Source organism: Chanos chanos, chromosome 3, assembly GCF_902362185.1.
Source record: "Chanos chanos chromosome 3, fChaCha1.1, whole genome shotgun sequence".
In the NCBI taxonomy this organism is placed as follows: domain Eukaryota; kingdom Metazoa; phylum Chordata; class Actinopteri; order Gonorynchiformes; family Chanidae; genus Chanos; species Chanos chanos.
This window is the reverse complement of record NC_044497.1, coordinates 29,984,916-30,007,635: the sequence shown is the minus strand read 5'-3', so window position 1 is coordinate 30,007,635 and position 22,720 is coordinate 29,984,916. Positions and strand designations below refer to the sequence as shown.

At 39.2% G+C, this 22,720-nt stretch overlaps 2 protein-coding genes across 2 annotated transcripts in view; both read right to left on the bottom strand.

The window, feature by feature from the left end:
• Positions 1-5,794: 5,794 nt before the first annotated feature.
• Positions 5,795-10,125, bottom strand: pcmtd2b (protein-L-isoaspartate (D-aspartate) O-methyltransferase domain containing 2b). The gene is made up of 6 exons (XM_030769030.1): positions 10,097-10,125; positions 8,199-8,578; positions 7,956-8,058; positions 7,520-7,691; positions 7,018-7,141; positions 5,795-6,423 (listed from the first exon to the last, which is right to left on the bottom strand). Exons 2-6 carry the CDS (start codon positions 8,503-8,505, stop codon positions 5,942-5,944), a joined length of 1,188 nt encoding a protein of 395 aa, XP_030624890.1. The 5' UTR covers positions 8,506-8,578; positions 10,097-10,125; the 3' UTR covers positions 5,795-5,941.
• A 6,655-nt stretch (positions 10,126-16,780) lies between these two features.
• myt1b (myelin transcription factor 1b) overlaps positions 16,781-22,720 on the bottom strand; it is a 29,060-nt gene continuing 23,120 nt past the window's right edge. Inside the window, exons 14-24 of the mRNA XM_030767426.1 lie at positions 21,447-21,704; positions 20,916-21,070; positions 20,611-20,673; positions 20,024-20,092; positions 19,697-19,759; positions 19,169-19,252; positions 18,208-18,429; positions 17,870-17,961; positions 17,674-17,777; positions 17,182-17,325; positions 16,781-16,924 (exon numbers count right to left, since the gene is read on the bottom strand). Of these exons, the coding sequence (XP_030623286.1) occupies positions 16,781-16,924; positions 17,182-17,325; positions 17,674-17,777; positions 17,870-17,961; positions 18,208-18,429; positions 19,169-19,252; positions 19,697-19,759; positions 20,024-20,092; positions 20,611-20,673; positions 20,916-21,070; positions 21,447-21,704 (1,398 nt within the window). The remainder of the gene's footprint in view (positions 16,925-17,181; positions 17,326-17,673; positions 17,778-17,869; positions 17,962-18,207; positions 18,430-19,168; positions 19,253-19,696; positions 19,760-20,023; positions 20,093-20,610; positions 20,674-20,915; positions 21,071-21,446; positions 21,705-22,720) is intronic.

Genomic DNA, 22,720 nt, shown 5'->3' with positions numbered 1-22,720 from the left:
GTATAGTTGTCATTCATTTTGTATTGGAACTATTGTAGAGACTATTTTAATGCTCTTTTTTTCTCCTTTGGAATAGATTGTAATGTTTATTTTTGCATTTGTATAATTTTGAGTGATGTACAAATTTATTTTTGGATTTTGTTTTTTCTCACGAAATTTAACTTTTTGTTTCTTTAGTATATCGAATGACTTTACACTGATTATAGGCCACTTTTGACTTCAAAATTTGCAATATACTTGTAGGTAAATGCTGTGAAAATGAGTCATGGAATGTCTGTTGTGTGTGAGAGTGAATGGAAATCATTTTGGTTACAACCTGCAAATGTAATTAAAAAAAAGAAAAGACAGGAAAGTATGGTCTCATATATTTAAATCTAGTAATGTAACCTGTTTGCAAAAGCCCAGTGCAGTTGTTAATCTTTCAAGTTCTTGGAACCCTCAAAGTCTTATATATAACATTGATTAGCATGAATTTAGAAAGTATAAATTTGATCAATTCGTAGAGATTGGTCATTAAAATGTGAATATACCCTTTTCCATTTCCTGTCACACGCTCCAAGTCATATTCACTGAATCCAGTCCTGTTTTTTTTTTTTTTTTTTTTTTAACAAACAGTAAAAGCAGGAGTAAGAAATATTTATAAATTTAATGCACTAATGCTACTATTATTTTGTACCCAAATGTATGATTTTGTTTGTGTTTGATGTTTGGCTGACTGAGAATGCACAAATTGCTCAATGTCTTTTACCTGTTAGATTCTTTTATTAAAGAGGGAATATTATCTATTAGTGGGATATATTTTTTCGACACGTGGCCATTATGACCGAGTATGGGCTTGATCATAAACAAAATCTTATTCTGAGTATTTCTTAATGGACAGTCTTGTATGTCCAGATGGTATAACTTAAAGTACAGAAACCTTTTTGTAAATTTACTCTGGGCTTAGGTATAGCAGCCAAACTTCAGTATATACTATTATTATTGTTAAATTTGATTTAAATTTTACATATAAGAGTACAATTTCTACACACGTGAAATTATGTACTCAAACCTTTTAAAGCAGCAGTTTAACATTTATATTTTATAGCTTTATTCACAGCAGCAAAAGTACAATTAAACCTTGCCACACTCTTGGAGGATGTGCTTAAATACAACAACTATTAAACACAAAACCAAAAAATTGATGATGATTAGGGTCTGCATGGTGAATAGATTTGTTTGCCAGATTATTAAAAAGTCTAGGTATTGTTGTATTGCCAAACAACCGAGTTTTAAGATGAATATATTACTATATTTTGTTTGGTTCCTGTTCATTTGAATTGACTTAGTCTTTTTGCTGCTTGGACATGTCTGACAAAAGAGAATAACAGGCATCTTTCACAGTGAAGAAGAAAAATATTCACGAAAAAAGTTCTCTTAGAGGGAGTTGACTTCTCCTTGAATGAGAGTCGCATGAAAGAGCATTAAGAGCTGACTCATGTTTTTGGTGAAAGGGGTCAGATGGCTTAACTCTCTAAAAAGTGTTTTTAGATAACGTGCTTCTTTTCAAAAATCATTTCTGAAATGATTATTCTTAAAGAATATATCATAGCTAATATATGAGAATATACGAGTTTCATTTTAGAAAAAAAAGATAGGTACATTCCTGTAGTTTGGGGGGAAATTTGATTAAAAACAGTCTTTTATGCATAATTTGTCCCCAACCTGGTCACTGGTAGCGACTTGCCATTCTTTTCACGTTCTAAACTGTATAGTGATTTTCATCCCACTTTTTTTTTGCACCAATGGGAAGACACCTTGTTAAATGCAATTTAAGGCTGGGGGGGGGGGGGGGGGGGACCAACAACCATGTCCTGTTTTGGAGAAGAATTCAATTGCAGCTGGGAGAATGTAAATAAAGTCTCTCTCATCTACCTTTTCTGTGCGGAGGGAGGGAGTGGAAAGAGAAAACTCCAGAACTGAGCTTTGGCCGATGGTTTCAGTCATAATGATGGCCCTATTATCATAACGCTATAGAAGATGGCCATCTCTTAAATGTTAAATGAAGTACTTGTAGGCTTCAGTGGCGTGTATTATAACACAAATGGAGTGGTGCCCCGCAGGGCAATTTCAACATACTTATTTGTATCATACTGCACACCACTGTGTGGTGGAACAAGTGCATCACCCAACATCAGTAGAAACAGAGAAAGCACAACCTCAAAATGACCTTGAGCAAAAATAAATATTTCCAGCCGATGAATTCTGACGTTATTGGACAATCAAGGAAGCCATCACAACAAACTTAAGTATTCATGAAATTCAGGTGCAAAGAGGGGGGAGGTAAAGGTCAGGACCATGGAGAGTCAGTTTCGAAAGTATCCATACAGCTGTAAAACATACATCGTCTTACTCATCACATTAATCTTTTCTAACAATTCAGAAACAGTAATGATATTCTTCCTAAACTCTTTGCAGGTTCAGTTCTTCAAGCCACATTTTGGTAGCTTCCATCAGTGCAGAATAAAAGTAGGGCACAGAAATGAATATGACCTTCTTAGAGAATGGGTCATTCCATCTGAAATCACACTCATCATCTCAGACTGTTCTCAAAGGATTCATATAGTTAGATACAGATGAGACCCTCCTGTAACACATTCACAGTTTTCTACAAATATAAAGTAAATTTTGAGCAATAAAGCTGATTGATAAGACCCAAAATGGGTACTTTGATTAAGAAAGGTTTGCCGAATATAGAATATTGAAAAAGAAAGGCAAAAAAGGTCTGTGACGTTCAATATCCACTGAAATCCTTCCTGACAATGATTAGGACATAAGGAACTCAAATGAATGACTGAATGACTCATTCCCATGGACCCCTTGCAAACCTGTTCAAGACCACCCTGAAAAACAGTACATAATATCAGTGCCCTGTTGTTTACCAGATCATGTGCAGCTATGATATGGGGCACCATTTTTTTCTTTCCAACCATATGTTTTCTGTGAGAAGATCATATAGTCTTTCTCCAGCATCTTTGACATTGGAGTCATTTAAATTTGTTTCATGCTGTATCAAACTATTAATCACTTTCCCCACTGTCAGGTGCCACTGCCATTGTGACCAGAGGGCGTTGCCAGGGCGTTGTGACCAGACCACGACGAATTTGTGGTTACAATGAGCTGAGGAAGGGGTAACATCCCAGTAAGAGGTCAATTAGATTAAACCCAGACAGAGAACTGGCTTAGGGTTTTTTCATTTAAGCATTTCTATCAGGAGTACAATAACTCTAACTGGTTTTCAATTTCGCTGGTATTGTTTTGATAACAATGTCTTCAGAAAACTGCATTATTAATCTAGCCCTCTTCAGAGACCATCCACTTATTGCCTAATACAGAAAATAGTATGAGGTTACTTGAAGACAAACAAAAACTAATTGTTCTCTTGGAGACCTGGATTGACATTTGAGGATGACAGCCAAACACAAACCTGCTGGGTTTCTTTCCCCAATCAAAAAAGAAATGCTCTGCTTGATTTAAAAGACTTAAGAAAACATTCAAGTGATCAGTCAAAGATCAGTTTGGATACGGCCCATGGTTTGAAAGAAAATGACAAACATCACTCTTCTCCCTGGAAACAAGTCAGGGCATGCATGTCTATCAGTCTTGTTTAAAAAGAAAAAGTCAAAAAGCAAGTCTGGAAATCCATGTAAATTATGCCCAAATGTTGACGCTGACGTTAAATAAGTCCAGCAGCTCAAATCCAGAGTTTTTCAATTTACCTGAAACTGCTGTAAATTCACTCTGGATTCATGTAATGTCATCTAATTCAAAACTGTTTCATGTTAAAACAGAGATTAAGGTAGAGGAATTTTCCAGCACCCATCAGTTGACAACCAAACCTGTTCACACATCACCTCAGGAACTGCATTCTAAAAGCACATCTGAAAATGTCAAAGAAATTGATAAAAAAGAAGAGTATCTGGATAGGCTGGTTGAGCCACTGAAAGCAAGCCACAGCACATCAACCAGAGCAAAAGAAAACAGTAGCTCCACCCTGGTGTCTCAGAATTAAGGGTTGCTGTAGAAAGCAGTCAAGGTAGTATTAAAACACCTCCATGAAAGAGCAGAACTGATAACACCGGTATCACCAATGTGCATTACTCTATTAATATGTATCTGTGTATGAGAGGTTGGATATCTTTACCATTCCCATATATCAGAAGCTTGATATCTCAAACAATACAAGGAATCGCAACTTTGTAAATCAAGATTTCAGAATCCTATCTTTACTGTATCTGATGGGCATGTATTCTTCACCCCACTGTGATGCTAGATAGAAAGTCAGATAACTAAGGATTTACTGTTTTGTGGTGTTTTCCCGACAATATCACGGTTACAGTATGGATTACAGCCATATGATTAGGCTACTTACCAAGGTTCACAATATTAGTGATGGCTGTGCTAGACAGTTAAAAAGCCATTTAATAATCATCAATTTGCACCACAATAAAATGATTTGGAATGAAGTGCCTTAAACGTTTGCAAATTCTCACATCATGGGGCTGGAGGAACAATGAAAGTCTGCATTGCAAAAGCAAGACTCCATCACTGGGAAGTCAAATTCCAACTCCAAGATAATTGTGAAACACTGAGGAATTGAGGTGTTTTTCAGAGATCACACTGTATCATACTGACTATCTGAATGCCTCATCTGTGTAGCTGGATCCTGTGATGTAACCTTCATCATCATCATCATCATCATCATCATCATTAACCTGGTCATAGAAACCCAGAGGAGATTCACCAATTCTGCCATGTCAAAATATCTAATTTTGATGTTTGTTCTTATGATAATGTGTATATGATGGGAGCTGTTGAAACTGTCAGAGAGGAACACATGGTAAAATTGCCTCCATATGGCCACATTACATATGGAGATCTTTCTCTTGGCTTAAGACAGAAGACTTATGCCTGCAATCCAATACCAGTTTCTTTTGTGTAATAAAAGCTCCAACAACTGGTTTCCAGTGTTACCTGTGGGGAAAAAAATAGGAGATTCCCTAAAGGGGAAAAAATAAAGAAAGAGTAGTCACAAGTCCACACTTCTGGTCACACTGAGTTTTCATTAAAACTGTATACTACTAGCTAAAAAATCACTCTATGTCTGTATCACTATCACTTGAAGGTGCAGCTTTAAATACACTGAAGAAATGTTATCTTTCATATTTTCTCACTGAGAAACAGCAGCACCTGGTGGTTGGAAAGCAATATGTTGAATGAGTGATTCATCACCTTCTCTGATAGAACATTAAAAGTTTGCAGGAACAATTCTCCACAGCATCATGTCACCTAGTTACCACCTAATCTTGCATATTACTTATTAGGGCGGTCTTGGCGTGTAGTGTAGGGGTTCAGTGGATGGAGTTTGACCTTTTATGACGCAATCAATGCTAGGGAGGAGTCTAGTTTAAACTGGAGATTGGGAACCATTTTTTACTGAATATTAGGTGAGTCTTATCTAATCAAATGCCCATCTGGGTGAAATTACTTAGCTTTATTTTTCACAAATCATATTTGTACAAAATTCTGCTACAGGAATGCATGTCTTATCTGTCTCTACCTAAACAAATCAGTTCAGAACAACAAGAGGTTGGTGGGTGTCATGTTGTGTCATTTAAGATAGGACATTTGAAATGATAAAGAGCTAAACTGCAACCTGAAAGAATCATGAACGTCGAAACCCACTTTAACCCCAAACTTCAGTACAAATCAAAGTTCTGCCACTCAAAAGGAAAAAAAAAGATAGAGGGGAGAAGAAAGGTATTCAACAGATTGGGAGCAGTCCCTAAATCAGAGACCCAATTTTGCCGCACGTACAGTCACGTCAGATGTGCAGGAGAAACAAAAGGCTTCTCTGGGTTTCTAGTAGCTTAAGCACTAGACTGATGCTCTGCTACATGTCTCATTTCTCTCGATAATACAGCAGGTACAGCTTCAGAGGCTCTGGTAGAGGGAGTCCCAGGATCCTCTCCCTCAAAATGTTAACAGTTGGCTCCGCCCACGTAGTATCGCCCTTCCCTCTCTCGTCTTCCTCTCCTTGGACACCCTCGTCCTCCTCCTCATCCAGCTGTTCCTCCCTTCTTCTTCTGCACCTCCTTTCCTCTTCCTCCTCCTCCTCTTCCTCGGTCATTCCTTGGTTGTTGTTGTCATCCATGGGCACTGGGATCATAGAGTCGTGGAGGACCACAGAGTCGACGCGCTGGCGGTACAGGCGTCGGCAGAGACGCCGTCGCTCGAAGCGGGGGCCGTACCGATGCATGGCTCGGGCTCCTGGGAAAGACAGCCGTCTCTTACCCCGCCCCTCATTCAGGACTGTGGGCTGCCTCAGTGTGTGACGGATGCAAATTCGGGCCAGATCCTGAAGCGTCCGCACCTCAAACTTTGCTACTCGAAAGATTTAACGACAAAGGAAAGGGATTAGAGGGTGATGGAGGGAGAAAGGAAGGAGGAAAACATTTCCCTGTTCAGTGTTACTGTACGTGCCTTTAAAAATGTATGACAATAATTCAGCTGTACTCTCACATTGGCTTTTCTGTAGAATAATATAATCAGAATGCTATGTAAAAGTTATAAGAAAATCCTTAAATGTAAAACAACAGATGTTTTATTTTCTTTGTCCCATTCTGGAACGTCCTACATCAAGATCTCTTATCTCTCTGTAACTTGTGAGTGTAGTACACACCTTCTGTGGGTTTTTTTTTTTTTTGCCGTGTAGAGTTGCCAAATCATGTGACAGCTTAAGGGACAGAGGGATCCTCCCAACACACCTGCTCAGTGTAATCTGGCCAATTGCATTTCTAAGTGGGTCATATTCAACACAGCTGGGTTTCAAACCATGAATTCCAGATGTTTGGCCAAATATATTTAGCACCATTTGGGATCCCTAATCATCACATCGAAGTTAACAGCTGTTTGTTTGTTTTTTTTTTTCTAAGATGTCTATTCAAAAATAAGGTGTAAGGTGTTTGGTGTACTCACGTAGTGGCACAGGTCGGAGTCTGCCGTTAATGTTATGTTTGGGTTGAACGAGAGGAGCAAAAGTGACAGCAATGATTTTTTTGGTTTCCCAGGTGCTTTGTCCTGTGCGGGTGATCTTGGTCAGCTGCCAGACACACAGGAAGAGGGTTTTTATGCTTAATTAAAAATCAGTGGCGATCTACAATAGCACTTGAATATTAGTTCTGGAGACATAAACATATCTAATGTGTGAGTGTATGTGAGTATGATCACTTTAACTGCTTACTACAAAGCCAGTCAGTGAAAAAAATGAAAGATTCAGGTTACTTAATGTGGCAAAAAAGTGGAACAGTAGAAACATAGTTAGTTAATGTTTTGAGACTTACTACAGAAACTGATGTACTGTCTATTCTTTCTGTGACTAGGATTCAGAATGTCACATTTCAGCATTTTAAACATGAAAAAAACAAAACAAACAAATATAAAAACATAATAAAGGACACTGTTTGACTTATACTCTTACCTTCTCCTCCAGTGGTAGCACCAGGATACCTCCAACTTTAAGCAGGTTCTTCATGTAGTTTTCATACTCTTTCTGTACCCCTGCTCCACAGTACACTCTGTCATATTGTCTGCTGTCTGGTGGAATCTCCAGGCAGTTCCCCTCAACAAAAGAGGGCTCACAGAACTCAAACCTGCAACCAAGCACACACTTTCATTGATACATGAATATACAATAATGAAGTATCAAACAGTGACAGAAACTTCAAATAACAAATATATGGGTAAACAAATGTCCACACACACACATGGACACACTGACACGCACACGCACACACATATACATACACACACACACACACACACACACACACACACATACACACACACACACACAAAATGAGTTGTAGTAAGCATAGATGAAAACTACAAAGGTCATAAAAGTCACAGTGACTCACTTGTCAAAGCTTTCGCTGGTTTTGATGAAATGGTGAAGTTTCTGTTTGGCATATTCAATCACATCTGCATGCAACTCCACCCCGTGATTGACACCAAAAGGACCTGTGGATATATACACAGATCAAAGAGATCAAAACCTATTCAGATGTTACCCAACCAATGACCTCTTTGATCTATGCATATCAGAAAAGACGGTCTCACTCAAAGGGATTCATACGAGATCATATGAGATGGAAGCCTACCCAGTATCAGGCCAACCATGGTGCTGAGATAGCCTGTACCACTGCCCAGGTTCAGGAAGGACAGGCCGGGTCGCAGATCCAGGGCCTCCATCACCTCCGAATAGATGCAGGGAGCAGACAGGTGGAGATTCCCATGTCTCCACGCCAGGTCCTTGTAGGCGTTGTCACGGTATTCCTCAAGGTAGTAGTCGGCACGGTCGATGGCTCTGAAAGCCCGCTCCACTAAGTCAGAGCGGATATAATGGGCCTCCTTCAGGTTGTCGATCAGCTCATCGTTGTCCTCTCCGGCGCTCACTGCTCCTCCCATCGTGACAGGAGAGAGTTTCAGACAGAGGGTGGACCTGACGGGTCTGGGTCTGGATCTGGATCAGGAAGGGGTTCTGGTCAAAACAGATTTTTAAAAATGAACACAATGCCAATAATGTTAGAAGCACAACATTTCATCGATAGTTTTTCGTTTCAGCTTCAAAATCTGTATACACTCAAAACCTCATGATTAACCGGGGCAATAAGTATGATTTGCGGACATTCCAATTTCCATTTCATTTTTGCATCTATGGCCGTGACATGAAATATCTGAGATTTACTTTAAAGGGTATTCCTTCTGAAAAGTCAGACATAATTATTTTAGTTATGACTTGCCAAAAAAATGATTTACATTAGGGTTATCTTTCCAGTCTCTAGCCTTCTGCTATATAATTTATTTTTCTTTGTTTATCTCTGGAGAAACATCCTTTTCTGAGGACAAATTATTAGCAAGCAGGCCCAGAAAACTGATTAGAGTGAACTGATGAATATTTTTTATGCCTCAGCTACATACCAAGTGTAACCATTAAAATGTCACCATAGGTAAGCTATAAAAAACACAAATTAAACTTGGCTTAATATCAAGTGACCTTTCAATCTTGGAGGCTGTTTCATTAGTTCTATTTCTAGATGTTAGACAATGCCAAGTGAAAAGTGATAAACAGTTGTCTTCCAATTGGAACCCACTGTGTGAAGGTAGAGGAGGCCACACTCTGACCACAGACAGGTCATTTGTTTCCCCATTGGCTGCCAGGCAGGCAATACATAGTCTCATATGTTTCACAGTGGGTTACCATGCTAGGTGACACAAAGAACACCTAAGGACAACTGTAGGCTGCAGGCTGGCAAACATAGCAGACAACAAACAATAGTCACAATACACGGACGAAAGAGGCCCCTAAAGGTATTAAACATTCTTCAAACCAACCATTTGGTAGGTTTTTTTGGCTCAGTTTTCTGGCCTCCGAGATAGTGGTGTGTGAAGTTTGACGGCCTAAGCACCGTACTGAACTGCAACTCTCAACGAAAAGCACTGAATTAATCAAAAGACGTCGATTTAAGTAAAATCGGGGAACACTTCAGTTTTATTTCGCGAACTACATGCGTTAAACGGTGAGACGGTGCAGGACTTTGCCAAAATACTCCTCTCCGTAGCGCATGTTTCCTGTTAAGCAAACAGCAAAGCATCGATCAAACACATGAAAACAGCGGCGACACGCAAAATTAGCCTACAAATGTTTTAAGAAAATGAGTTTCAACTGTACTCCTAAAAAAGATCAACATGCAGTCTGTAGGAGAGGTAAATGTCTAATCATAGAAACACGTCCAGAAATGTTGCCAGATTTCAGGAGACGACAAGACCAATTTAGAGACGAACAACAACACGAACGTTGAACAGAATGCAATAATATGAAAATAATCTAAAAATTTCCACACGTTCACTTGCCACATTAGATAACCTGTATAAAAAGTGGCGGCGAATTAACAGGGAGGAAAACAACACCGATACATTCCATGCCCGACAAAAACAATAGTCTTTCTCACTGTGTCAAAACACTGACACACTCTGCCATTGTACCATCTCCATTTACCGTTTCAATATGGTCTTTGCCAGTTGTTTCATACAAAACAGCAGTTTATCCGTCCGCCGATGATATTATGCCGTATTCGTCTAGATTTAGGTTGGACACATTTGGGCTGAGCGGCTCATGAAGTTCGCTGCGACAAAAATGATGGGGATGTAAACACTAACCAGCTGACGCGTTTACGTCATGCGCACTGTTACGTCCAAAGTATAAGCGTTGTCTTCTGTTAAACTCTGCAAATAATTGCTACTTTTGCTTAATCTACAGTGCAAAAGAGTTTAATTTCTGCTTATTAGAGCAAAACCCTTCAACGATTAGTAAGTTTAAAGAGGACTGTTTTTTCTTTTCATTTCATAAAATTTCCTTATATTTAAAGCATATTAAATCACGCCGAAGTCCGTCATTGTGGCTAGTCTACATCATTAAATTTGACGACGTGTAACGGCCATTTAACTCTTTTTCATTGTGAAGACACATGTCTTCAGTCTTACAACAACATTTCCGTGTTCTTCTGAAATTTACCAGAATGAGCATGTCTTTTTAAAACCAGTAGGTGGCAGCAGTTGTACAAACAATGCGGTCAAACCCCACTGGACATTAATGTAAGTTATGGAAAACATTTTATAAATGATTTTTAAACAGAATCGTTTTTTTTTCTTTACTCTTTATTAATGCTTTCCATTGATAACATTAAAATGAATCGTACCTCCACAATAACAGACAATACTTTTCTCATTGAACACCGACACAGGAGCACAAATACAAGGGTACACAAACACAATCACAAACCAGTCCTGACTACAGAGTTCACTTCCAAAAAAAAAAAAAAACCCAAAAAAGCAAAAAAAAAAAAAAAAAAAAAAAAAAAAAAGAAAACAAAACAAAAACAAAAACAAAAACAAAAGAAAAGAAAAGAAAAAAGAGAGACCTCAGAACATCACAGCCAGGGTCTGTCCCACTCTACAAAATGTTAGCAAAGGAATGCCAACTGCTACAAAAGTGACAAAAAATTCTATCATAGTCATAAATTCTATCACTGTGGAAGTGCTTAAACTTTTTTTTTTGGAAGTACCCATTCTTGTCATTTTCTAAAGAAGAATTATATCAGTGGCTACAAAATCACCAGTAAAAATAGCTCATCTCTGTAAAAATGAATTAGTGGACAAACCCTGACTGTGAGTTAAGTCTTTTTTTTTTAAATTTTTAAATAGTGTTTAATACAACAACAACACTGTCCTTTAATACAAATTTGTACAGAATGTCATTTTTCTCTGAATAATGCCCTGCACACAAATGTTTCACCTTTATTAAGTTTGGATGATTCTTTTGAGACTGTTCCCTCACTGACGCTTGACTGATCATGCAGTTTTGTACCTGAATCATCATAATCACAGTTTCTTAAGCATCTTTTTTTTGAGATCCCAAGACTAATTTGTTGAGATATATATGCTTATTGTTTCCTTTAAATTAAAATGAATATGCCTCAATGACAATATTTTGTTAATATCTGCCAGACATATTTCATCTCCTATTGGTATTGCCAAACCCAATGCCCCCCCTCCCCCTCCCCCTCCCCCCTTATCCCCCGTCACCATGTCCTGAGTGAGAATTGAACCCAGTTCCCAAATGTAAACATATCCTTTCCTGCAGTGAATGGAGAGTGAAAGGCACACATGATGAAACTACACAGCTTTATGCTACAGTACCTATGGGGGGAGGGGGGGTGGTGGTTGGGCTGGGGCTGGGGCTGGGGGCAATTTTGGTTATATCAGCTATGGAAACACACCACTGTACCAAACATGCCTTTCTCTCTCCCCTCCCCATATGCATTCTGTTAAATGAAAAAAAAAATCTGGACATCTTTATCAGGCCCTTTTTCTTGTGTCACTCTCTCAGGAAACAAGACCTCTATATAGGGGGAGACTATGTCTACTTTGTCAAAATCTTAACTTCAGATCCAGAGGGGTTTATATAAACAGCATAAACACAGCTGCTGCTGTCGTCAACTACAGACTCACCTGAACTTCGGCTACTGACGCTCAGGGAGTTTGTGAAGAGAGATTTAAAAACAAAACAAAACAACAACAACAACAAAAATGACAGCAACAATAACAAAAAAAACAATGTTGTTCTTTAGATGCCACAGAGTATTTTTTCACATTCCAAAGTATTCATTTTCACAAAACTCACTCTCTTCGAAAGCAAAAAATAAAATAAAGTAAATAAAATTGTAGCTACTTATCACAACTGACATCACCCCCTCCGAATCATGCAACAAAGCATAACTATTTATTCATGCTGTACTGTATCTTATGTCAGTAGTAATAAGCAGTTCATAGTGCTCATAATTAATAATAACAGCCATTAAAATCCTGTCAGCAGGTTATATTAGTTATATTAACCCTTTCTGGGAACATCACTCATGTATCATCTGTGGTACAATGCAGGTAGTGAGTCAAAGTGGTCATAAACACATTATACAAGAATTGCTGGCTTTTATTACATTTCTTTGTCCTCACTCCTTCATTTTGTTTTTAGCTTTTCTCTATGGCTGCATTTCCTCCTCAAGCTACACGTTACCCATAGGGAGAAGCAATGATACAAAGATAAACTTTAGACAATCCTTTTCCCTACCCCAGCCCCAAGACTTAAGCAAATAAAGTTTTTTTTTTTTAGCTCCAGTTTGGCGCCACAGCAATTTAATATTGTTGTAAGGGTATTTTTCCCCTTTATATTTTATGCTTTGATTTAATGAAAGATCTCTGTTACTACAGTCATGTGCTCATGGATCATAAAATGCCACAAAATTCATAGACCAAAGTTTGATAGGTCAGTGTCTGATATGTTACAGTCCACAAGACAAAAAAATAGACTGATATCAACCTCACTCAGGGCACTAGTGTATTTCCTGTGCTGTTTAAGAAAAATGAGTAGAATTGAAAAAAAAAAAAAATAAAATAAAATAAAATCCTGGGGAAAGGTTATGGGGCAAGTTAGGACAGAAATCCTTACAGGTTTTGACAATCACAGAAAAAAAAAAGAAAAAACATTTATGCAACAAATTTCTGTCCCATTCCCTGTACATGGGCATGACACTACATAACACATCAATAGCAATGTGAGGGGAAATTCATCTTCCATGGGATCCTTAGCTCTGTTTCAGACCAGGCCTTGATTCAATCTGAGCCATAGACTGGCATAACCGGTACAACATCTCTTGAAACGTATCCCTAATAAAAGAGTTAAACCGATCATTTTTTTCCCTTCCGAATCTCAGTGATCAGGTCCAAATATTGCAACAAACAATATCGTTTTTCATGTGCTGATGATCCGAACGTGAACATGACAAAATCCATTGAATCAAATGCCCAGATGCTGAAGCAAAGAGCGCTCAACATCTACAAGAGCACACAGACTTACACTGAATTACAGCAGGTAATCAACATGTGTCTTTCCTCTTTCTTTTTTTTTCTTTCTCTCACACTCAAACTGGTGCAATGAAAAAAGGTCCATTGGCCAATGTCAGTCTTGTTTTCAAAGCTCAGGCCAGAGAGGCCTAAAGTTGCCATTCACGATGCTTTGTCATAAGTGCACAAAAGAATTTGGCCCAAAAATAATAACACTCTCATCACACCCAAAATGAACATAATGGCCACTGCATATCATTTTCACAACATTACACACTAGTTGGAGACAAAATGGTGGTCTTGTAATATAAAGAGGTGCTATATTAACTTCACCACTTGCTAATATAATCATGGGTTCCATCATTAGGAAGTTTTTTTTTTTTGTTGTTTTTGTTTTTTGTTTTTTTTTTTTTCCATTGGAACTTCACAACATACAATATTAAGGACAAAACCACCATAAAGTTTTTTTTTTCTTCAATTTCCGTGCACTTAAATGCACTGACATGGTTACAGACTCGAGCGCACTCACCTAACACTAAGACTGATAAAGAGCACATGCTCTTATCACAATTGACCCAGTTCACGAGTGTCTTGTACATAAGAATATGCAACGAGAGTGGATCAAAGACTAAAAACTCCAGAGAATAGGAAACTTTACAAACAACCCCAGTTCTGAGCTTTACAAATGTAACTCTACACTTTATAAAACACGAGCGTTCTGTAACCACAGTAGACTGGGTCCTTTTTTTTTTGGGAGGGTGGGGTAGGGGGCGTGGGGGTGGTGGTTGATTTGACTCCTACTCACATTAGCTCTCACAGCTTGTGGAAAGATATTATTCCTTTGATAAGCTACAACAAGAGAAAAAAGAGTTAACAATCACACTGGAAAAATATATGTATATTTATATTCTCTATATATAGCTTTTTCTGTCGTCTTTTTTTTTTTTTTTTTTTACAGAATGTATATATAGTGTAGGTATGGCCATCTTGGCAAAGGAATAAAGGCAACTGTAACAATCACGACTCTATTTTATGCCACGGTCACATGTGCCGAGGGTAGTGTCGCTGCTGAATGAGGGGATTCAGTAAAGAAAGCCAGGGTTAGTGGCACTTTGTGCATTAACAACATGAAAATAAGAATAAGGCTACAAGGGTGTATGCTTATCTGATATTAGTTGCGTAAGGACTTTGTGGTTAGGAGTTTCCTTCAAGGTGTTCAGTATATTTCTCTCTTTTTTTCTTTCTCTCTCTCTCTCTCTCTCTTTTTTTTTCTTCCTAAATCCCCTTCCCACATCCAGTGTGTCTTAAAAGATAACAGACTTTGTTAGAGAGAAAGATAATCCAGTAGAAGGCAAAGAGATATGCGGTACTTTTAGACATGATCCAGGTGAGGTGATATTTGTCGCTACAGAGAAATAGGAGAGGTCAAAGACCGTCAGGTCCTTTGCTTTGTCCCACAATTCTTCTTCCTCTTCCAGAATTTTCTCCTCCCACCAAAGGAGGTGGGGCTGAAGTTGAAGCTTCCACAGTACAGAAATTGCTTTGTTTTTTTTTTCCTTTTTGTTTTTGTTTTTTTTTTACATTCTTTTAGGAAGAACTGCTGGTATGTCAAGAAAATTGTCTGTTATCATAAACTTATAATGTTGTACATTTCTATTTCTTGTCCAGGCATGATTTCTTTGTCTTTATTGAAATAGGAACAGATTTTTTTTAAAGACTACTGAGATCCGGTCTTCACAAACACACACAGACATTACAAAATAAATAAACAGTATCATATCACAGTTCATTCATTCATAAATATTAAATAAATAATAAATACATTTAACTTTTTTTTTTCTGTTTTCTGTGGGAGTCAAAAGATACTTTCTTCAAAACTCAAATAACACAAAGAAAAAAAGAAAAAAATTATAAAATTATCAAAAATTTGTCAGTCAAAAATATTTGCACTTAAAAATGTTTAAAAATTCTATCATCAAAAGAAAAGAAGTTATACAAAATAAGTAGTGGTTGCTTATTTCAATAACTCTTCAAAATATTGATACTGAAAACCACATCATTTTTTTTTTTTTAAATAAACGGATGGGCTGTGTTGCATTTTTAAAAAATATTTTATAACTTGACTTTAAATAGGAGAACATAAATAAATAATCAAATTTGGAATAAAATAGTAATAAAATATAAATAAATAACAGTTTGACCCTTGACAGATCTAAAATAATTTATATTGCAATAATTATCAAACTGCGAAACTATCACTTGAATGAAGTGCAAGTTCATTGTTCTTTAATATTATTGATGAGAGGGGAGTCAAGAGTATGTACACTAGAGACTTGTGACTGAATCTGCTGCCATGTTCTAAACTAATCTCTACTATGCAGTCACAAAATAAAGTAATACATATGGGGAGTATTTCCATGTGTGTCCACTGATCTGAGAACAGTGTGAGTACATGAGAACATAAGGAGTTATAGTAAGGACACACACTCTACTGTAGAATCCCTAAACGTGTTTACGGTTGGGATGTTCTTTCTCTTAACCCCTCCCAATTGAAGGTTTCAAGACAACCTTTAACCTAAAGGTGGTAGAAGAGAGAGGAGGGAGCCTGTGTGTATCACTGGATATCACTGCCACTGGGTATGACAAAGTATTGTATTTAGTGCTTTGAAATGGTAGTATCTTTCCTTGTGCCAACTCAGGCAACACTAATACTCTGTGTGGCTCTGAAAGCTACTTTTCCCTGTTCTTATAATGCTTCCTCAAATGTTCACGTGTATCAGTCTGGACTAGCTCCCTCTATCCGCTACTCTGCCCCGTAACAACTCAGAGACGACGGGAACCGACGTACAAAATGTACCTTCCTGACAAATCAAAGAAAGAAACAAAGAAATCAAAGAAATCATAAACAATTATAACAACAACAGAAACCTCACAAGCCCCTTCCACAAAAGCAGATATTCATCTTCTCATAAATAAACTGAAGGATTTGGTTCCATTCTGCTTATCTTCGCCATTCTGCACAGCAGCTTGTGTGGGTTTTGGTCCTCATGTTAATCTACATATTTATATATCTTTTTATTTTTTTTTCTTGTCACAGAATGCTCCCTGGGACGGTTTTAGGTTGTTGTTAAAAAAAAAACAAAAACAAAACAAAGAGAAAGAAACAACAAAAACATAAAACCAAAAACAAAACCTGAATGCCCTTGTGTGTATCATTTTGTTTAAGCTTTCTCTCCTTATCTGTGTAGCCACAGTGCTTCAGGAGACTCTCCTTGGTGCCAGATCAGACCTTGATGCCCTTGACGGCCTGGTTGATGGTTTCCAGTAGGGCCTTGTTCTGGGGGTTCTGGTAGCAGTCTTTGTTGGTGTACATATCAGTCAGCGTGCTCACGTAGCTGTCGAAATTCTGCTCTGTGATTGGCTCCTGCTACCGTAAAAAAGGAAAAGAGGGAAATTTGCATCATTAATTTTGTATGTCAGTCTGAATCATATGATTCATAATATATTTGCATCTATATATAACTTTTGGTATGAGATTGTCTTTAATCATATGAATGTTATACGAATGCAAAAGCATGTGTGTGTGTGTGTGTGTGTGTGTGTGTGTGTGTGTGCATGCGTGTGTGCGTTTGTGTGTGTATGTGTGTGTGTATGTGTACGCGCTCGTGTGATATAAGCTCTCACCAAGTGCGGCAGGCGGATGTTGGCCAGGCTGCGGATAAGGGCCTGGCTCAGTCCAGACAGTTCCATAAACAAAGCCTCATTCTGCTCCTCAATGAGCTTATTCTCTTGCTCTATATTCTTCAGGTTCTTCTCCATGGATGAGATCTGCATCACAATACACACACATGCTAATATGTGTTGTGTAAAAACGCTCTCGCACACACACACACACACACACACACACACACACACACACACATCATACTAACAGTGCTTGCTTTATAGGATTGCACCTGCATCAACTTAAGTGACACTCACATGCATCCACACATTAACTCTCTCTCTCTCTCTGTCTCTCTCTCTCTCTCTCTCATACACACACACACACACAAAATGTATACATATTTATAGAGCATGAGCTCTGTAAAAATGTCGTACACACACACACACACACACACACACACACACACACACACAGTGTTCACATCATACACACATGCACTGTGAATGTACCTGTGTTTGGAGGTTGACCATGTCTGCCTCCATCACGTTGTTGGACTCATTGAGCTCACTGATTTCTTTGTTCAGTTGCTTGATGTCCTCATCATTGTCTAGCACTGTGACAGGTAAATGAAATGGTAGTGAAGAGACAGTATGTCATATAGAGACCAGATGTTCATACACAGAAAATGATATGTAGTGGTCGTACCATCACTGGCCCTGAACTTGGTACCGAGGTACTCCTCTCCTGGGAACTTGGCTTTCTTCTTGGCAAACGAGGCTCGGGGACAGCCAGAGAGACTACAACAACCAGAATACCGTCTGTCATTTTTTTTTTTTTTGAAAAAGTAACAATTCCTTAATTATACCAGCTGAATGTTTGCCTAGACATTCAGCCTGTGGACCAACCAACAAACTAACTAGTACCTGCATAGATACAACCAAATTTTAGACAGTGGACAGAATGCTCAGTTATTCAGTGCTGCTGGGTAATGTAGTCAGTCAGGCTAAAGTGACCGCACAGAGTGTAACTGCTGAGGCTGTTACCTGCGGTGGGTGAGGAAGCTGCCATTGGCGTGGCCAGAGCCATCACAGCCTGGTGTGGGGCATGTGGGGCCCTCGGTCTTAAAGGCCTTCCAGGAGAATGGAGAACCGTTCAGCATGCCCTCTTTCTGCCTGCGAGCTGCCAGTGGACACCCATAGGCACTGCGGTGGGTGGCATACTTCCCACTGATATGACCTAGACTGTCACAGCCTGGTACCGGACATCTGACAGAGAGGAGTGTAATAGGGCAGAGATGGATTCGGGAGCAAGAGAGGAGGTGTTAGAAAAAGGAGCACAAAAGCAAGAGAGAGAGAGAGAGAGAGAGAAAGGGAAAGAGAGTGAGAGAGAGGGAGGGAAAAAAGTAAATGAACTGCTGTTAGGACAAATGAAAGTGACTGCGTGGGGGACATAGACAAGCGAACGTTAACAACATTGATCTCGTCAAAAAACATCACCTTGCCAATTTCCTTCACGGTTAATCTCACTCTCTTTCTCTCTCTCTCTCTCTCTGCTTGCAGCCACTGCATTACATTCCTCAAAAAGAATCCTGGCCTTATTCCCAGGATATTTTCAAAAATCTGTCCTTAAAAGTGACAGGGCCTCAATGCTACACCACTGGAAACCATTTCCCTGCCCCAACTTTCAAGCAAGGTGCTATTTTATCCAAAGAGAACAAAAAAACCAAGCACATTCATGGTCTTTTATCATTTTTGAGAGAGTGTGACAGACAGTCTGCTTTCAGAGGTATTCTACACTGCATCAGTCTAAAATAAACTACTGTAAAGTGATTGTGGATTGATTATGTAGCCCTGCTGTGTATGTGTAAGGTGGTTTCTCTGCACAGTACTTGTAACCAGTATTGGCACAGGAGTAGACAGCGCAACTAAAGCTTTTTTTTTTTTTTTTACCGTATAATACCATAAAAGGAGATTAAAAACCACGGATTTTCTCTGCGGTACGAACTTTAGGAGCTCGGAGTCCTCCTTGTCGTCCTTGGTAGGAGTTGTTTTTATTCCACCTTTCTTGGCACGGGGACACCCAGACAAACTGAAAATAGAGAGTGTGAAGCCCATAAAAAAGTGGAGCCAAAAACCTTCAAAAGGGATGGAATCAAAAGATCAAACGATCCAAATAAAGTATTTACTACAAAGCAAACACTGACCAAAATCAAGCCCATTTTAGAATAGGGAACACTGCACAGAGAGTAAGTTGATAGCCAGTGAATTAGTGATAAGATCCATTTTTTTCCTGCTATTTTTCTGGAGTTTCTTCACAGCAAGACCACAGCAATGTTCCCTATTCTAGAGACTTCTAATTTTCAATAAAATTATACTCAAATTGCAATTTCAAACTGTGTATATGAATCCTATCTAAAACTACCGCTGTCTCACTCTAAACCTCACTGCCCTGGTTTGTATGTACCAATGTGTGTGCATGTGTGTGCGGCTTTTTTTTTTTTTTTATGGTGAGCGCTTGTAATCTTGTTCATACCTTCTGTGGGAAGCGTAGTTACCAGTGATATGACCTGATCCATCACACCCTGGAGTTGGGCACCTGGGTCAAAGAGTTTGAGAGTCACTGAAGAGAACATTGAGCGACAAAGATATTGATGCGATTCAAGTTCATTAGTCCCCAAAGGATACTGAGATCCATGTCTATACAGTGTTCTTCTTTAAAAAATGACAGAAGGAGCTAAAGTATCAAAGAGCAAGAGGAAGAGTCGTCAGCATGTAGCCTTTAGTGTTTCAGTATTCAGGGGTAAAGGAGAAAAGCATTCAGGGGTAAAGGAGAAAAAAGCAGAGTGGCAAAAAGACGTACTTGAGTTCAGGGGTGTGTGCTGCCATTAGGGACCGCAGACTCTTATCAGCAAGAGGACACCCAGACAGGCTGGAAAAAGCAGAGAAAAAGAAAAAAATAGAGAGAGAGAAAGAGAGAGAGAGAGCGAGAGAGAGAGAGAGAGAGAGAGAGAGAGAGAGAGAGAGAAAGAGAGAGAGAAAGAGACTGTATTGAATGAAAGAAGGACGAGAAGCAATAGAAAAGTAGAAAAGGAGCCCCAAAAGTCCCAGTGCATTGCCAAAGGCAGGAAAAAGAAAGTGTCAAAGTGACTGGCACAAGGTTAGTTTTCAGTCCTTTAAATCTGCATGTCTCGCAGACACATTGTGTGACTATGTGACTTGTCCTTTTTTTTTCCACTGGAACTGCTTAAGGCGTGCTGTAAAAGTTCAGTATCTGTTGACAGTGTCTGAGATTTGAGTTTCAGAACATTTCATCAGCTGGATGTTAGAGAGGATATTCAACCAGAGACTGTCTACACGCTCAACTGAGCTCCTGTCTATCATGTAGCTGCAGAGAGCTAGGGGAAAACTGAAGGAGGGATGGGAGGTGTTCTTTGTAGCTGACACTACCTGCGATGAGATGCATAGTTTCCGGTAATATGCCCACTACCATCACAGCCTGGAGTGGGACACCTGCAAAACAAGGCAACACAGTGTCTTCAGTCTGGACAGGGAAATACCACTGATTTCAAACAAGCATCTCAAAAGTAAAATAGCAAGGTGACACAATTCAAGTAAACAGTAAATGTGTCTTGAAGAAAAATAACAACATTCTATTTGTGGTATCACAGTGACAAGTCAAGTATGATGAATGGATATGCTTACAGATCCTTTAGAACAAACAGTGGGAATGTCTAAGGTTCTGAGTCACTTACAACAGAAGCTCCTTCTTGCCGTCCTTGGACTGGAACTTGACCTTGAAGCTTGGGGTGGTGACCTCTCCAGGGTATTTCCTGTCCTCTAGAGAGTCCTGCATCATCTCACAGTCTTCTGGGTCAGACGAGGCAAACGACTGTGCTGTGTGGTCCATCTGCAGGGTTAAAAAGAGAGGAAGACATAACATACTGTGTTTATGTCAGCGCACAAGCAACAACACACCTGAGGAAAGATTTTCAGATAAAAATATAAGCTATCAGACAGACAAAAAGATGAAAGACAAGTAGCTTGTATGTGAGGAATAGTATGAATTTGCATTTGCCTGACATGCAGTGCCAAGATCTTTGAAAAGAGCATTACTGTTAAAGTAACTTATAAAAAAACATTATTTTAACCATGAAAGTATGTGGTAATTGATGTAAAAGTACAACAAGGCTTTACAATAACATTGCTATAGATGACAAATCATATTACACTACTAGTATTTATGTAGTATTTTTTGTGAAGGAGTGCAAAGAGAGTGGGCTAACCTCCTCCACATCTTCCTCTCTCTGGCGGTTGGGTTTGGTGAAGTCAAGTGGCCCCTCCCACTCCTCCTGTTTGTAGGTGTGTATGGAGTGGGGTGAGGTCATGCCGCTGTTGCCATGGTGATGGGAGGATGATGAAGAAGAAGAGGGGTCTGGGGAGCGTACTCCTGGGCTGGTGCAAGACAGACTTCCTTCCTTTTTAATGGGCTTCTTCATACTCAGGTCCAGAGTACCATTCTCATCCACCTCAATGTCCATGTTCTAAACATAAGTACAAATATGTAATTACATTACAATACATTACATTTCATATTGTATCGTATCGCATGGTATTGCATCATATCGTATCATATCGTGCTGTGTCATATCGTATCGTGTCATATCATGTTAATTTCTAGTCTAACACAGCATGAGAAAGTGTAGTATCTGTTAAAAACGATGTTCTTCAATGCAGTAGAACTGGAGATGAGGAGAAGTGGATCTAATTGTGTTGTAATATCAAAATGGCTATTTGAGAAAGCAGAGGGGATGCAACAGGCTCTGATCCTAGAACAGTCTCATTCAGATTAGCCCAGGGCCAGTGGGCCTCTATAGCCATTCATCTCTTCCTTTTATCCCCCCATGGAGAAAAAAAAAACATGTCAGGAAATCGAAAAATGATGAAGTAGTCACTCCCTCTGCTGAGGGAAAAGCTTTTAAAAAATCACAATATCGTGGAGAGAGCGTGTACAATTACTGAGTAACTGTGCTCTCTCCTCCCCATCGACCACAGAGAGAAGAGGGGGAGAGTGAGAGAGGGGAGATGTGGAAGGCAAAAGAGAGAGAGTGAGGGAGATAGGGAGGGGGGAGATAAATTAGGAGCCTGAGAGAAAGAAGAATGGAGAGAGAGAGACAGAGAAAGAGAGGGAGAGAGAGAGAGTGAGTGAGAGAGAGAGAGAGAGAGAGAGGAAGAGAGAGAGAGAGAGAGAGAGAGAGAGAGAGAAAGAGAGTAAGTGGGGGGACTTTGACCTATATTCATCATCCCATTACATTGAAACTAGCAGAAAAAATGAACAAAAGAGAGTGGCACACCTGGCCTACTGCAATCCTGGTAACTCAATGTCAGCTTAATGCAATAACATGAACAGGATGGAGGGATGAAAGGGAAAAGTGAGGAAAAGTGACGAAATCAAACCTCAACACCACCCATTCACTCTAGCAGACTCTACCAAATGATACATTCATGAAGCTGCCAGACTGGTGGGGGCACCACCCCTCCCCCGTTATTCAACACTGCT

Bases quoted from the DNA above. Each gene is read 5' to 3' on its own strand.
- pcmtd2b (XM_030769030.1), bottom strand. From the start codon at position 8,505: ATGGGAGGAGCAGTGAGCGCCGGAGAGGACAACGATGAGCTGATCGAC. The intron at 8,059-8,198 runs GTAGGCTTCCAT...ATATATCCACAG, and splicing joins CATGGTTGGCCTGATACTGG to GTCCTTTTGGTGTCAATCAC. The intron at 6,424-7,017 runs GTGAGTACACCA...TCTTTCGAGTAG, and splicing joins ACTCCGACCTGTGCCACTAC to CAAAGTTTGAGGTGCGGACG.